The sequence below is a fragment of the Aulonocara stuartgranti genome (genome assembly GCF_965226115.1).
Source record: "Aulonocara stuartgranti genome assembly, chromosome: 3".
Taxonomy (NCBI): domain Eukaryota; kingdom Metazoa; phylum Chordata; class Actinopteri; order Cichliformes; family Cichlidae; genus Aulonocara; species Aulonocara stuartgranti.
Genome location: NC_138941.1, coordinates 53277126 through 53293653, shown reverse-complemented (window position 1 = coordinate 53293653; position 16528 = coordinate 53277126). Strand labels below are relative to the sequence as shown.

Genomic DNA, 16528 nt, shown 5'->3' with positions numbered 1-16528 from the left:
AGAAATAATAATAATAATCATGATAATTAGTGCTGTCAGTTATAATCTCATTAAAATGACGGATCGCCCAGTGTGTGGGGCTGGACAGCGTTAACGTGTTAGCGCAGTTAGCTTGTTAATGCGTTTACGGGCGATCCTTCCTCGTCTCTCTGTGTTTTATATCTCAGGTTTTCTCTCAGGTTCAGGACAATCCCTCACTGCTGCAGAGACACAAACACATCTGAGTCTCTCACATTCATTTACTAAATATCACTAATAAAAAAATTATAATTTCCTTAAAGGTTTCAACTTATCCAAAATAAGTTTGTGAACTGAACATGTCATAAAACTTTCACTGAATCAACTCACCACTGACGTTTAGTCGACATCTGTCAGATCTTAAATCATAATCAGTGTTGACCTCACACAGGTACAGACCCGAGTCATCAGTCCTGAGTCTGGACAGTTGAAGTCTGATTCGTCCTTCTCTGAGGGCGTCTTTGTCACTCTGGACTCGTCCTGAAAACTTTTCATCCTGAGATTCTGACACCTCAACACCTTCATGAACCTGATACAGGACTGAATCTTTATGAGCATTTATCAGGTAACAGATGATGAAAATGTAGATCCAGGATCTGTCAGGTTTGGTGGTGAACGTCCACTCCAGTGTGATGTTGTGGTTCTCCTCTGCCTGATAGCAGGTCTGTGTCACATTGACTACAAAGGATCCTGTTGAGGAGACAGAGAGGGAAAGAGAGGAGCAGACACACTGAGAACTGGAACAAATCTGTTGTTGAGCTTTATTTGGAGTTCATAAAGTGAAGCTGTAAACGAACCAGAGACACATGAGGTGAGGATGATGAGCAGCAGGATCCTGCAGATCATCTTCTCCCTGTGAGAGGAGACAGAGGTGAAGAGTCATCAACACATGAGGTCAAAGGTCAGTCCGTACAGCTAGAAGAAGGAAAATCTACAGCCTGACCTCATGTGTCACTAAACATCGAACTGTTTAGTTTGATGTTCATTTCTGGGCTCTGACTACCTGCAATATATACATGACCTGCAGAATCATATTGAATCTGACTCCTCGCAGTCAAAAATACCTCAGTCACCTCAAGCTGCAGAGGAGCAGTGTGTTGTGTTGTGTTGTGTTGTGAATGAAGTGTGCAGAGGAATCAAGCGTTGTAATAATTTTGTGATAAGAACTAGTTCTGGTGGAGTAAATCAGTGTTTTTCATTCTGCTTTTCTGCTGAAGAAGCTTCTCGTCAGAAATGCAGAGACTGATGAAAGAAACACAAGGTTCCTCCAAGCTGACAGCAAAATATAATAATTAATAAATAATAATAATAAACATTTAGACAATAACATCATCTGGTAAAATAATAACATTATTTTTAATGATAATGAGAGCAGAGATTTCACTTTAAACACTTTCAGAGACGTTTGACATAAAAACAGAGTTACAGATAAAATACTTCCTGCTGCTGTCTGCTCTTCTTTCCACTCACATTCTGCACACACCAATATCCACGGACAGATTTCACTGACTGAGCTGGAACAGAGCTGCTTATGTAGGTAACTGGATAACTTCCAAAGGGTGGGCAGAGAAGGGAGGCCGGCGGGGTGGAGTGACTGGCTCTTTTGTCCTTATACTGCGGCTCCAGGTGGTTTGGGGAAATAAATTAGAAGTATTTAGCTGAAGTGTATTTTATTTGTGTTTAGTTCTTTTTTTAACTTGTAGTTCTAAATTGGAAGATTATTGTGATATTGAAATATAAAAATAAAATTATATCTTATTATTTTTTCATCGCTCAAAATAAGCGTCACACTCGCGGAAGCCGGTGTACCTGCAGACACGCCTGCATTTATCGAGACTTTCAACCCAATTATGGATCTTCGGATCCACATTATGTCAGCAGCTATTCTCCACTGTGAACTATGTTAAAAACAAACACCGCTCACGCCTCACAGATGAAAGCTTACAGTCCTGCGTAAAGATGAAATCCCCGATTTGCAGAAGCTGTACGCAGAGGCTCGGGACCATAAGTCTTATTGTAAACATATCATGGCAGACCCGACGATGCATTTCTCTTGTCAAGGCAACTTCTTCTGAGAGGAGAGAGTATGCAAATTAGCTGAATGTGTGGCGACAAAAACAAAAGAAGAACTGAAGCTTCCTGTCTGGCTGTGAATGAAACTTTAGAATTTAGTGATGATAGATTGGAAGACGTGCCAGGCCGGTGTCCCTCTGCAGATCTTCACTCCTTTGTTTGTTACAGTCAGCTTTATAGAAGTCACCCCATCATAAAACCCCCATGGTGTGTTGCAAACTCTGTGTTTGTGTGTGTATGCACGAGCACGTGAGTGCCTGTGTGTGCGCGTACCCATATGTGGACTGTGGTGCTGACACTCACCAGTCCTTGGCCTCCTTCCTTCTGCTTAGCGTACAGCCTCAGGGTGCTGGACTTGGGTTGAAACCCTCCATGCATGGTCAGGAGCTTTCTTGTCTTGATGTCAGTGGCTTCTATCTCCTGCTTTGGCCAGTTTACTATCCCAGCCCGGTACCTGATCACGGGCAGGGCGTACGTGTTGATAGCCTGGATCTGGTTCTTGACTCCTCAGGACTTGCCTGACCCTCTGCAGGTAATTGGTGGTTGCTGCTTGCCTAGCAGTGTCTTCATTGTTTCCATTTGCCTGTGGGATGCCCAGGTACTTGTAGCTGTCCTCTTTGTCTGCAATGTTGCCTTCTGGTAGTTCAATCCCCTCAGTTCTAGGCATTCCAGGATCCATATGTGGGGCATTGAGTCATAGGCCTTCTTGTAATCAATCCAGACAGTGCACAGGCTGGTCAGTCTTGTCAGTATTTTATTTTTTAAAAAGGACTTGCTGGTTTGAAAGTCAGTATATTACAAATCCAATCATAAGAAATCCACTCTGGAAAAATAAGTAAATACATACACAAATAAATGTAATTCTGGACTAACTGTCATGTGACTTCTAAATTTGCTATCACTGTCTTGGGTTTTCTCAGCACTTTCCTCACCTTGAAAGATTTTTTTCTTCTTTAAAAAGTTAGAAATACTTGAAGTATATACATTTTTGTCAATTTGTCTCTTTCATTTAAATTGACCAAAACAGTATTACCTATCACAGAAAAGATTCTTGTGGTGACAAAGTCCTTGTGATGTGCACTGGTTTGACCTTCAATGTCAACATTAAAGTTTACAGAAACTGCCGGATTTCTGGTAAATTACTGCTTTGGGGGAGTATTTTGTGTGGGTGGAAGGTGAAAGAGGAGGGAGAGAAAGTGAAGTTTGCCCTTTAAAAAAAATATATGTACACAATAATGTTGTCCATGTTTGACTTAAAAAGACAGTTTCAGCTGTGTTTGTGCTCTGCTAGGAGGCATCATGGGGAGAACTGTGGTGCAGCTCACCCTCATTGGGCTGCAGCTGGCTTTGACTTCCACACTGCTAAACAAGGTAGGGTCAAAATACATAAACGGCCATACATTTAAAATTAAATATGCACGGTTAAATAAATAGTTTAAAAGCCAAAAGCTAAAGAAAACAAACTTTTTTGTACCTCTGCAATTAATATTTCACAGATAATGAGATATCTGAGGTGTGCGATTGAATATTTTGTGTCTCAGCATCTTTCTGTCAGTTCAACAACAAACTCTGTGGGTTGAAGGTTCATGTGACAATCCTCAGGATTATTTCATTTTGTTCATGTGCTGTGTGTGTATACAAGTCAGCTGACACATTAACACTGGCAGTTGCGCATTACTTTGGAGACAAAAAGAAGGATTGGGGTAAGATGAAGTGTTCTGCTAAGCGATATAACATCATGTAATGTCCCATGAAGTGAAAGAATTCTAACTGTATGTGTTTGTATGTCTTTCTGTGCATCCACAATCAAGATCTCATTTTAGTTGTTTGAGCTTGTTATTTGATGATGGTGTTGATTGGTTAAGGTAAATTTGGCTTGTTTAGTTGTTTGAACTATGGAAACATGTGTTGGATATTTCTAACAACTCCCATTCTGATGCATAAAAAGTAAAAGTATAAATGTAAGTGAGTGTCATCCTCTTTTGAGTGTGTGCCCTGAACACTAGATGAAAACTAATTTTAGGGTTTTTGCAGGGAGACCAATAAAATTCCACTGAAACCAGCCAATGAGATCGGTTAACCCTGTCGTTTTTTCTCAGGATGACTGGGACGTCTACAGCTTTCACATCAACTCCACAGTGACCAGTCGTTACGCCACCACTGTCATCACAAGCCGTGTGGCCAATCGTATGGACGAGTCAAAGGAAATTGAATTCCATGTTCGGATTCCCAAGAATGCCTTCATCAGTAAATTCCAAATGTATGTGAAGTTAAAGTGAGCTGTAACCATCCAGAGACATTTGTAAATTCTACACTGAAGAACAAATTGCCTGATATTTAGTAGTGTGTACACAAGGGCTTTCTTGGTCCTCTTCAGGTTTATCGATGGCCAAGTTTATGATGGTGTTGTGAAAGCTAAGGAGCAAGCTCAGCAGCAGTACACTGAAGCTGTGTCCCGTGGTGAAAGTGCTGGGCTTGTCAGGTATTTAAATTCATTAATTAACTTACAGGTTTATGTGAAAAAATTCTCACTAACATTTTTTAATGTCTTTTTCTGTATCTTCAGTTCTCTAAAATTAATTTTGTTTAACTGTGTGAGGAGGAAAAAAACCTTTTAGCAGGGATTAAAGTGAAACAATGACATCCCGGGTTGCACAGCTCAGCAGGTTAGATTAAAAAGTTAAATCTTACATGTCATATCCTCATTTATTGTATATATTTTAAATCAGATATTGAACCAATGCATGATGTTTTGCTGAATTCTGTTTTTCTGAAGGAGTGTACAAAACAATTTAAGTGTACTAAATTAGCCACAGGCTATAGCTTACATAAGTTTGTACACTTTTGAATGCAGTTGTCCAAATCCACAAAGAGCAGTGAAAACTGGAATAGTAGCACAGGTTAGCTGAGCACACTCTTTACACAAAGAAAAAAAAAAAAAAAAGCTCACAAAAGGGATTAGTATGTGACTTATTACAAAGTAATTCTTTTCCCCACACTACACTGCATACTACATGATCTTAGGGGTCCCCCCACCTGCCAAATATCACTTTAATCCTTGCTTTTTAGTCAGTTTACTCAAAAATCAAGTTTGTTTTTCAGGAATAACTGATTTTTAAATGCATTTATATGAAATAATTATTGTTTCTGCTGCAGTTCTGTAGGGAGGACTCTGGAGGAATTTAAGACCTCTGTAACTGTGGCTGCTCACAAAAAGGTCACTTTTGAACTTACATATGAGGAACTGATGAAACGCACACATGGCAAGTATGAGCTGCAAATTCATGCTCAACCCATGCAGCCTGTCAGAGACTTCAAGGTGACTTCCATCTTGATATCTGTTCAGTGATTGTTTAGGAAAACAATGCTGAGATAAGACCACACATGATTAGATCTTCTGTTTTATTTTATTATACTTGTTCCCAGGTGGATGTGTACATTCACGAGGAAGCCGGCATCAATTTCATCGATGTGAAAGGAGGCCTGAGCACCAAAGCCCTCGCTAATGCCATCACCAAAACACATGTTAATAAACAGGTACAGTTATAACACAAATGTCAGTTTTATAAACACTAAGAGTCACAGCAATAAGAGGAAGCCTAGAAAAAAATCTATGCATACAGCAAAGAGATGTGGCAAAGGAAAAGGCTCTTAGTGGGTTGTATGTGAGGCTGGACACTAAGAAAGGAGAAAAGGACTTTGAGATTGAGAGATCAAACTGGAGAGAATGTGCAGCAGGTTAGCGTAATACGTAATGGTAATGTATTAACAAATGAAAAGAGTTTGTGAAAAATTGAATAAATAATTTGAGGAACTGAAGAAAATAAGACAGAAAGGAGGACAGATGGAGGAATGACAGTGAATCATGAAGTGCAGAGGATTATGAAGGAGGAAGTTAGGGCAGCTACGAAGAGGATAAAGAGTAAAAAGCCAGTTGATTCACATGACGTATGATAGATTGCCAAGTAGAACTGTGGGACTGCATGAGAAACAGTGATGTGTGTCGCTGAAGTGACAGATTTGTAGTGAGGAAAGGTGGAGAAGAGGAATGAACGTCGGTAGAAACAAGAACCATGACATAATGCATGTGTGTGAATGAGAGATAGAAGAAGATAGTGATTACAACTACAAATTTTGTTAATGCAGTACCAACTGAATGCCCAATGATCACATCTGTTAAATACTGATTTCAACTGTCCCTGTGTGCTGTATCATATCTCTGGTATTAAGTGACATAATGTAATCGAATCCTACAGTATTTGCATTGTTGTTTTTGGTCATGTTAGTCTTGAACTATTGAAGTCTTCCTGTGCTATATATGTCAGAATGTTGAGCAATTCCCCACTTTTACTCATAATAATGAATTCTGATTTTCTTTTAATATTTTATGCATTAAACACATTACAAGACTTTTATTGAACCTCAGACAAAAAACTCGGGAGTTTAATGAGATAAGACAATGGTTTAAATTGTTTAAAAATCACTGCATTTTCTCTTTATTTCTAATCTACAGTGTCCAAACCTTTTGGTAACAATGACTTGTATATGCACCTTTTAGATTTATCAAGCCAAAGCAATGAGAAGTACAGGACAGTGTTTTGACAGAAATTAAAATCACTGACCTCTCACTCGATGAAGAGTCTAAAGAATACAATTATTTCTGTTTCTAGGCATGGGTGTATTTCTATCCAACAGTGGATCAACAGACAATGTGTGACAACTGTGGAGAGCAGGGTATGAATGGAGATCTGGTTATTGTTTATGATGTCAACAGGAACAATGGATTGGGAGACATCAAGGTAAACCCTGATCAATTAGCAATTTACACACAACATAAAACTGCATGGGCCAGAAAAGGTTTTGCAAATCAGTACCATATCCTTTGTCTGGCTATTAAATAAAAATTTGACTAAAGCAATCTTTTTTCCTGCTCTTTAGAAATCTGCTGGGTACTTTGTTCATCACTTTGCTCCATCCAATCTTCCCCGAATTTCCAAAAATGTCGTCTTTGTTATTGACAAAAGTGGCTCAATGCAAGGCAGAAAAATAGAGCAGGTAAATGGTTTAAAGGGTCTGCTATGTCTATCATTTACGAAAACACTATTTCTTTTAATGTCTTTTTTAAATCTTCTATAAAAGTCTGTAATGTGTAAATGCTGTTTTTGCCCAGACTAGGATCGCGTTAATCCATATTTTGAATGACCTGGCAGAAGATGACCATTTTGGTTTGATCACTTTTGATGGCAACATTTTTCCCTGGAAATTGGAACTTGTTCAGGCCAACAGTAAAAACGTGGAAAGCGCCAAAAACTTTGCACGCAACATTCAAGCTGGAGGATGTGAGGAGTTGCAGAAATCAGTATATATCTTTTAATATCAAACAGTTAACAGAATAATTATAGTACTGAAACTTTGTTGTTGACTTTCAGACACAGACATCAATCAAGCACTGCTGCAAGGAGCAAATATGCTGAACACGCATGACAGAGAAGGTTCAGCATCAATCCTTATACTCCTCACAGATGGACAGCCAACCAAAGGTTATAACAAATGACACCTGTACAAAAATGTGCACAAATACTTCTGGACTTAATGATTTTAGTCAATGATTTTATTGTGATTTCAATAAGGAGAGATCATTTGAAAGACCTGAACATGGTTTAATGAAGAACAGTTTGAGATTTGGCAATAAGACTTTGACAAATCAACATGGCAGAGTGGAGTCCAGTAACGGTAGGACAGGACTTCTCAGAGTCTAGATGCAGAGGTAGATGTAGGATCTCCAACTAGGTACAAATGAGGAGGTACTACAAATGAGTCTGAAAGGCAGGCTGATAGAAGAGCACTGAGAGCTTTAGCACTTGTAGAAGGCAGGCAAGGCTGTAGTGATAATGACAACATGGAGTTTGGACAGTATGTGTGATGTAAAGAATACATTTGCAGCACAACACTCAAGAATGCAGGGAGATTAATGAGCACAGATCAGCTATTCAATATTTTTCGTTTTAGGTTTTTCTTTTATCAAGTGTGGGATTCCATTGTTTTTGAGCTGAACTGACTGTGTCTTATGTATTTTCAGGGGTGACAAATCTGGGGAAAATACAGTCAAATGTAAGAGAGGCTGTTACAGGCAAATTCCCAGTTTACTGTCTGGGTTTTGGTTTTGATGTTGATTTTGAGTTCCTTAAGAAAATGTCGCTGCAAAATAACGGTGTGGCACGACGGATTTATGTAGACTCAGATGCTGATTTACAGCTGAAGGTATTTTGTATTCTTCCAACCACATGATTTGAAATCACTACAGATTTAGGAAGAAATTAGCATGATTTGCATCATGTCCACACTGTATGTAAACAGGGTTTCTATGAAGAGGTGGCAACTCCTTTGCTGACAGATGTGACAATGATCTATGTGGGTGGGACCAATCTAACCCAGACTAACTTCAGTCAGTATTATAATGGTTCTGAGATTGTGGTGGCCGGACAGATCACAGACAATGACACTGAAACCTTCACACCTCAAGTTGTGGCTATTTCGGTAATGTTTGATCTAAGATATTTATCAGCTGTAATCTTGTGAAAGTTTTTTTTCCCTGCATACTGACATTACAATATATTTTAATTATGACAGAGTAATAGAAGGTTAGTATTTTCTGACCCAAATGGCATTGTGGAATCTGGTGGAAGTGTGTCTGATGACCTTATCCAGAGAGTTTGGGCCTACCTCACAGTTAAACAGCTTCTGGACAAAGAGTAAGTACCATATATGCCATCTTTTGTCATGGTCCTGAGTCCGTGACTCAGTGATTTTGTGTTTAGTGTATTTATTGATGTTATTATTATTATTATTTGTGGGCTGTTTTGGGATGGTTTGTGTTTTGGATACTGGGTTTCTGGGTTTGTGCTCCCTCTGTTGGTCCCTGGTGTTAGTGTTCCCCTGTCTCGTCAGGTTAATCAGGTCCAGCTGTGTCTCCCACCTGTGTGTGATTTCCCAGTGTCCCTCTGTGTATTTATAGGCTGTGTCCCAATTAAGAGACTGCACGCTTGAAGTACGCGCACTACGCGTACTATGTACGTGCGTACTATAAGTACGAGAAGTGCGGAAGTGAGAGGCTTGTGAAATGGGACGATATACGCTTTGTTGCGCTGTTCAGGTTGCCTAGCAACCATGATACTAACCTAACGAGACACGTTACATACAGCTTTGTTTGACAGAAATGAAGGAGAAAAATGTTTTGTTGGTCATTCATTTTTGTCATGACATCACTTTGATTAGTTGAGTATCTGAGGCTGAGACCACGGGACTGTAAAACATGATTGTTGGGCTTCATTTCTGTGCTGAACAGTCATTTAAGATTAGTTAGTAAGTAACAATTAGTTAATGTTGTTCATGAGACTAAAGTCATCTCACTGTGGCAATGTAAATATAATATGGCCAATATTATAGTATTGTCAGATTATTATGATATATATATATATATATATATATATATATATATATATATATATATATATATATATATATATATATATATATACATACACATATATCACTGACTTTCAGCTTGTTGTGTTTGTGGATATATGACTGACTTTAATTATTACACATTCGCACATAAATAAGTGACGTCATATTCAGTACTTTTGACAGTTCACTCTTCGGCCGCTCCCTCTTATTAGGGAAATTCCACATACATAAATGTAAATTTCAAAACTCAACCCCATCATTTAATTTGTTTTTGATTGAAATTGAATATTACTTAAACTCTCTTAAATTAACCTCCAATAAAAAAGGTTTATCATTGATTGAAATTCATTCAGAAATGTTTAACGAATGAGCTGTCACAACTTTCAAATAAAAAGTTGTTATGAAGTCTGTCACATTCCCCCCTTTTTTCTTTTTTTATCCTTTATTTATTTATCCTTCTTATTTCATTGTACTGTATATTGTTACTCCTATTTGCCTTGTATGTCTACTGTACAAACTGAACTGGAATGACTGACTGTTCGCTTTATAAGTTCAATAAAGTTTGGGAAAAAAAAAACAACCTCTTCGGCCGCTCCCTTCTGCCGTATTTTGCGGCAAAATTATCCACACCCACCGCCGCGCTATGAATTGTGGGATATATGGGACCACGAAGCGTGCACCGGACCACACTTGATATTTGGGGAAATCGACGGTGCATTTGGAGAATTGGGACAGCCGTCGTCGCGTGGCTGTGACGTAACCACACTTAAAATGCGTACTTCAAACGTGCAGTCTCTTAATTGGGACACAGCCATAGTGTGTGCCTGCCTGTGTTCCTTGTCGCGTCGTCTGTATTCATCCTCTGTGTTACCCTGCGTACTCTGCATTAACCTCTCCGTGACTCCTCTATGTGCTCTCCCTGCAGTCCTCCTCTTGTGTTTCAGGTTTGCCGTTCTATAGTTTAGTTTTCCCCAGTTTAGTTTATCCTTAGTTCTGTTTTGCCATCCCCACTTTGTGTTCTGTTTTCTGTAAATAAATCACCCTGCATCTCAAGTAAGTGCTGCATTCGAGTCTTCCGTTTCCACACATCACACGGCTGATGTCCCAGTTGTGACATCTTTCTTCTTGTGTTATTTCCTAATCAGCTACTTTTTAAAGGGCAGCAACACAAATTTTTCTCTTCATTAACTGTTGAGTGCATAACTAATGTGGGATATTGGATAAGGCCCATCATATATTTCCCTGAAACCCAAGGTAACGTCTTTAGATCATTTGATGTGACTTGCAGTCCAAAAGGCAAAAGTTTGTTTGGTCAAAAGTAACATTAATAGTTACAATGTAGCATGAATTTATGGGCAAAGAGAAGGATAGTTGTAGTTTCCTTTCTTTCCATCCAAGATTGATCATGTTTGAAGAACTCAGCGACCATTTTAAAATGTTTTCCCTGGCAAGAAACAATTTGTCCACTATAGAGTTTTGAATCTGCTTTCGAAGTTGTGTACTTATTCATGACATAGATGGCATCCCACGGTCTCAACAACTAAGCTGCAATTTACAAAACAAGTTAAAAATCTAAAGCTACAACAAAGACAGGAAATTATGTTTACTACAGCAGCAGAATACAGTTAAAATTCGGCATCTTGGCTCTAAAGTCAACTCTCCCACAAATATGTTCTCATAAAAAGAAGGCAGGATGTTTACATAACAATGAGTTTATCTATTTTTTCCCATGTTTCTATGTCCATATTAGATTCCACTAAAATGTTCTTTAATTTTCCAAAGTTGGGACTCAAACTGTATTTTTAAATTGCCAGGGAATACCTGGGGACATGGAAGAATTAAAGATACATAAATATGTGTAAATTACTTTATCATATATTACTACTAAATCAATCATTATATTTACTTAATGCTTTATGACACAGGCTCCAGTTATCTGGACCTGAGAAAGAGCAAGTGAAGAAGGAGGCTTTGAGTCTCTCACTGAAGTACAGCTTTGTGACGCCGCTCACATCTATGGTTGTCACAAAGCCTCTGGGAGAGACCATACATGTGCTTCATAAACCCAAGGAAAGTGAAGCACCACAGAGAGGGAAGCCCCCTGGACGTCAGTCCATTTCAAGACACCGTGGTACTTCTACTCGTCACAGGAGCGATAATGTTGGTGAGCAGCACAAACAAAGACAATGCAAAACGAGTAGTATTCATCATGACGTTTTCTTTTAATTGTTAAAAATTATTTTCATTATTATTTCATTATTTTCTCTTCCTAAATGCAGATATTTACATTTCTCACTGAAAAAATTAAATACTTAAAAAAACTCTACACCAAAATGACATTAAATATAGCATGAGTTTGCTTTTTTGGTAATTATGACTCTGTACACCACCGAAAGTTTTAGCTTTAATTCTAGAGATTTAACAAAAACACTTTAACTGTTTAAGACTTTTTTTTTCTATATTTCATATTTTTGTTTATGCACAGAAATATGTCTCAAAGTGTTACAAATGTGTATAATATGATCCACAAGCGTAAACACAATGACATTTTCTTTGTCTATATTATGTGTGACACATTAACACACACAAACAAAAAAAATTTTCTCCTTATAGTCTCAGAAAACTATAAACATTTTCCTGTATAAAATGAGTCCATACTGCACAGGGACAGCTTTACTACATCAAGATAAACAGTGAGGGTGACTACACTTTGATGACACAAATTTGGATGTCAGAAATTATTACGACCACTCTGAGCAATTGCATTAGATACAGAGCAGCTGCTATCTCAGATACAGTACCGTGGCCTATTAAAGAAGATGCCATTTGTTTATGAGCCATCTCACTTCAACTTTGTCAGCCAGCCTCTTTTCCTTCAACTTTTTAGCTGCACAAGAGGCAAGCTACAGACCAAGTCCACCAGTAGCAAGAAGTCAAGTTATTCTGATTATTCATTTTTTTATAATTATAAAAGCACAATTTTATTGCACTTAAATTATTAAGTTTTTTTTGTCAGTCTAAGCACTTTTGACCATCTCAAGGGTTATCTAATGTGATATTAGCTGAGAGCAGAAATATTCAGGATTGTTCTGTAAGCTAACAATAATGTCAGGCTGCTGTTAAGGTTTGAGTGAGTGAAAGCGATTATACGTGTACTTTTAGACATTTTGTGCACAGGAAGGTTTTTCTAAAAAGAGAAAATGATCAGAATAGTTAAAAACTTAACAGTTAAAAAGCTAAGTTAAAAAAAAATATATGTAAATGATCAATATTTATTCAGGTTTGGTATTTAGGTTAGTGCACATTTGTAAAATTGTTTTACATTTGATTGAAATACTGGCATGTTTTTTTCCACATCAATTAATTCTTTTTTTTTCTTTTCAGCAACAACTGCTGCTGAGAGAGCCTTTGAGCACTGGTTCTCCTCACTTGATCCAGGTACTCTGTTAGGATAGAATTAAATAAAATGCATTTTTCTTTTTATAGAGATAAAAATGTCAAAAAAACCCCAAAACACATTACCATAGTTAAGTATTCATTTTGACAGAATACAACAGTTTAACAACTGACTCTTACATACTGTACCTACATGCACATTTTCAACCTCTACTTTTTAATATGGTGTTTTCTACTTTAAATATTAAGACATTTTATTTCCCTAAAAATGTAGTTTAGTATAATATGAGAACCCTTAGTTTTAAGTACATTTTTTAAGGCAATGGGAAAAAATGAATACATAGCTACCATCTTGTACTACTGAATATATTATACAATTTGATGGTATAGCATTAAACAGCAATACCGTACAGTTAATACTTAATGGTTAATTAATTCAAATAGGATTAAACACATTTTCATTATCTGACTCATCAGTTAAATTTCAAACATTTCCCATAAATGTATCTGAACCTTCTCAATAAATATTACAAAAATGTTTCGTAGTTTTCAGCATTACTCCTCCTTAGTATGCCATTTATAAATACAGATATAATATTATGACTATGATTATTACTTGTACTAGCAGTGACCATGTATATGTAACATGATTTCTGTAGGGTTTTGTAAGCCTTACAATTTTTTGTGTTCAAACCTTCCATGCAAACCCTCTCTTATGCCTGCCTTTGTTGAAAGTATTTCTTGGAGCTACATTAGTTTAATTTTTAATTTTCATTTATTTTAAATTTTCTAATCCAAATTTCTTCAAATAATAATAATAATAATAATAACAATAATGATAATGATAATGATAGCTTCTATCATCATCGTCAGTTTGCTCCATATGCAATTCCTGCTTTAATTTGTTTTTCAAAAAAATTGTTTGGATTTACAAGAGGAAGGCACTTAGTTTATAACTTGATTCATTCATGAAACCTTTAGGCCATTTGAGTAGTTCATTATTATATACATAGCTGGTTATCTGATTGTTCAGGTTTTCTCTGAATTATTGCAGTGTCTTCACCTTACAATACAAAGTGCCCTGATGTTGATGTGATTTGGTGTTAAATTAAATTAATTAATTAAATTGATTTGACTATAAATGTAAATGTGATGCTTATTTCTTGCTTTCACGTGATCTTTTTGCTGTTCTTCTTACAGGAGAAATTATAGATATGTTACAATTTGTTGATGGAGGTATGATATGACACATGCTGCATACTATATTCTGATGTAACTACTGAAAAGATTTATACTGAATATTAAACTAACTGAAGTACAAATAAACCTTTGAACTAAAGCTACACTGAAATGAGCAAGTACAGCTAGGAAAGTAACTTAATGAATTGAAAAACATTTTTTTTAATGGAGCTGGTAGTGTCACGGTCCGGGGCAGCGGCCGTGTGGAGAGCGGAAGGAGGACTCAAAACGCAGCACTTATTCAGGTGTGAGGGTGATTTATTGATAATATCCAATATAAAGTGGGGATGGTAAAACAGAACTAAGGATGAACTAACTGGGAGAAACTACACAAAGAAATAGCAAACCTGAGCATGAAGGGAGAACAGCAGGGAGAGCACGCAGGGGATTACACCAGGTATGAACACAGGTAGGAACACAGACGACGCGACGAGGAGCAGAGGAAATCACACGCTATAAATACACAAAGAGACACTGGGAAATCACACACAGATGGGGGAAACAGCTGGACCTGATTAACCTGACGAGACAGGGGAACACTAACACCAGGGACCAACAGAGGGAGCACAAACCCAGAACCCAGTATCTAAAATCCCAAACACAAACCATCCCAAAACAGCCATGAATAATAATGAAAGTAATAACAATAAGTACATAAACATAAAGTCACTGAGTCATGGTCGCAGGACCATGACAGGTAGTGTGTGTGTGTGTGTGTGTGTGTGTGTGTGTGTGTGTGTGTGTGTGTCTCACAATATTTCAGTGCAGCAGTATGATGAATTCGTGGAGATAGGAGTTAACACTGGTAATTCTACAGTTTGATTCTATAGTGGGAAGCAGATAAAGTACTACATGAATGTGGCCAGTAAGACCAGAAAAAAACACTGTAAATGTCAGTTCATTTTTTTATACATCACAGAAATGCTAAACATTTTTGCAGAATTTTAGTATTAGTCTAATGTGTTTGTTTTTTTTTGCTTTGTTTTTTTTATTACTACGACTAATTTGAAATTGCAAAGTAAATTAATCGCTGTTTGTTTAATCTTTTTTTCAGACAGAGGATTTTACTTTTGTGAGTATTTGGGATTTATATGCTTTTCAGTCTTTTGTGATTTAAAAAAAAAAAACCTTATGAGAAAACTCTCATACCTGTGCAATCTACTGTTGACAGTATGGAGTTACATATTTTTTTTTCAATTTAAAATTTATCTGACTTTATTTTCTTTTTTAATCCAGATTTACATTATGTATTTTGTGTCACTTAAACATTGTGCTGCATGTTTTTGCTACATTTCGTTTTGATTTGTTTTTACTTTGCTTTTTTGAGTAAAACATGTTTCTATCATTTGAAAATGCATAAAAAGTAAGTTTAGTTTTTTTGTGGCAAGATGATATAAATCCTTATTTGACAAAACATTTAAAGGATTGTTGTGGTTTATTTTAGAGAGTAAGTTTTTTTGTGAGTATAGTAATAATAGGGAATAGTGATCCTAGTAATTCAAATACTACACTACCATTAAGAGATTTCCCACTTAAATTTATTACACCGCTAAAATATCAAATGCTTAGACTAAAAAAAACCCAGAATATTCCAAAGTAACATGAAAAAAAAATCATATGAATTCAAAAGTAGTATGTAGTGACAATAGGGAAAGGAGGAAGAGAACCCAGAGCAGTGGAGGTATGCTCTGGAGAAAATTCAGTAAACAACAGAATACATTTGTATAAATGAGAGGTAAAGACGTGTAACAGTGAAGCTGCCAGGAACAGATGTAGTGAAGGTGGATAAGTTTAAATTACATAACTGAAAAATTGCTTATTAATTGTTCTTCTACCTCACCTGTTTTCATAATACTATTTGGTTTTCCATTGAAATCAGGTTTATGAAATTGTGTGGATGTGTCTCTGCTTCAGTTTTTTGCTGGAAAAAAGAGTATTATATGCTATATTTTAGAGTTGTTTCTTTAAAGATTTTCTAAATTTAAAATGGTAATTTTTTAAAGAAATTAATGTATTTAATTCTAACATTCAGCCTCGCCCACTGGATCTCGATCCCACAAAAAACGACCTACTTTAAGAGGTAAATGTCTTTTTTTGTAGTGTACTGTAGTTCACAGCTGTTATTTTCTATTTCTATATATGTAACACCAACCAGTGTTCAACTAATAAGGAACTGGAGAAGCCTCTTCAGTCATTCTAATAATTGAATTATCTACATTTACATCGTAGGTTGGGTAACAGTTAAAACTTAACATATCTGTTGAGTGTTTTGCTGTAATGCATCAGAAAATGTTGATGTTTATTACACAAATATATTCCACAGCCATACAATAAA

At 36.7% G+C, this 16528-nt stretch overlaps 2 protein-coding genes across 2 annotated transcripts in view; one reads left to right on the top strand and one right to left on the bottom strand.

The window, feature by feature from the left end:
• Positions 1 to 156: 156 nt before the first annotated feature.
• The window catches only part of LOC309703120 (CD276 antigen-like), a gene marked incomplete at both ends in the record, with an annotated part of 34725 nt that continues 18353 nt past the window's right edge, over positions 157 to 16528 (bottom strand). The window contains one exon of the mRNA XM_082527830.1: positions 157 to 200. Within this exon, the coding sequence (XP_082383956.1) occupies positions 157 to 200 (44 nt within the window). The remainder of the gene's footprint in view (positions 201 to 16528) is intronic.
• LOC309702683 (inter-alpha-trypsin inhibitor heavy chain H3-like) overlaps positions 2577 to 16528 on the top strand; it is a 16601-nt gene continuing 2649 nt past the window's right edge. Inside the window, exons 1-18 of the mRNA XM_082527293.1 lie at positions 2577 to 2623; positions 3383 to 3462; positions 4191 to 4351; positions 4469 to 4573; positions 5248 to 5410; positions 5518 to 5628; positions 6762 to 6890; positions 7030 to 7146; positions 7262 to 7430; positions 7521 to 7631; positions 8171 to 8352; positions 8449 to 8628; positions 8722 to 8843; positions 11484 to 11722; positions 12943 to 12996; positions 14155 to 14190; positions 15248 to 15265; positions 16226 to 16273. Of these exons, the coding sequence (XP_082383419.1) occupies positions 3391 to 3462; positions 4191 to 4351; positions 4469 to 4573; positions 5248 to 5410; positions 5518 to 5628; positions 6762 to 6890; positions 7030 to 7146; positions 7262 to 7430; positions 7521 to 7631; positions 8171 to 8352; positions 8449 to 8628; positions 8722 to 8843; positions 11484 to 11722; positions 12943 to 12996; positions 14155 to 14190; positions 15248 to 15265; positions 16226 to 16273 (2017 nt within the window). The 5' untranslated portion in view covers positions 2577 to 2623; positions 3383 to 3390. The remainder of the gene's footprint in view (positions 2624 to 3382; positions 3463 to 4190; positions 4352 to 4468; positions 4574 to 5247; positions 5411 to 5517; positions 5629 to 6761; positions 6891 to 7029; positions 7147 to 7261; positions 7431 to 7520; positions 7632 to 8170; positions 8353 to 8448; positions 8629 to 8721; positions 8844 to 11483; positions 11723 to 12942; positions 12997 to 14154; positions 14191 to 15247; positions 15266 to 16225; positions 16274 to 16528) is intronic.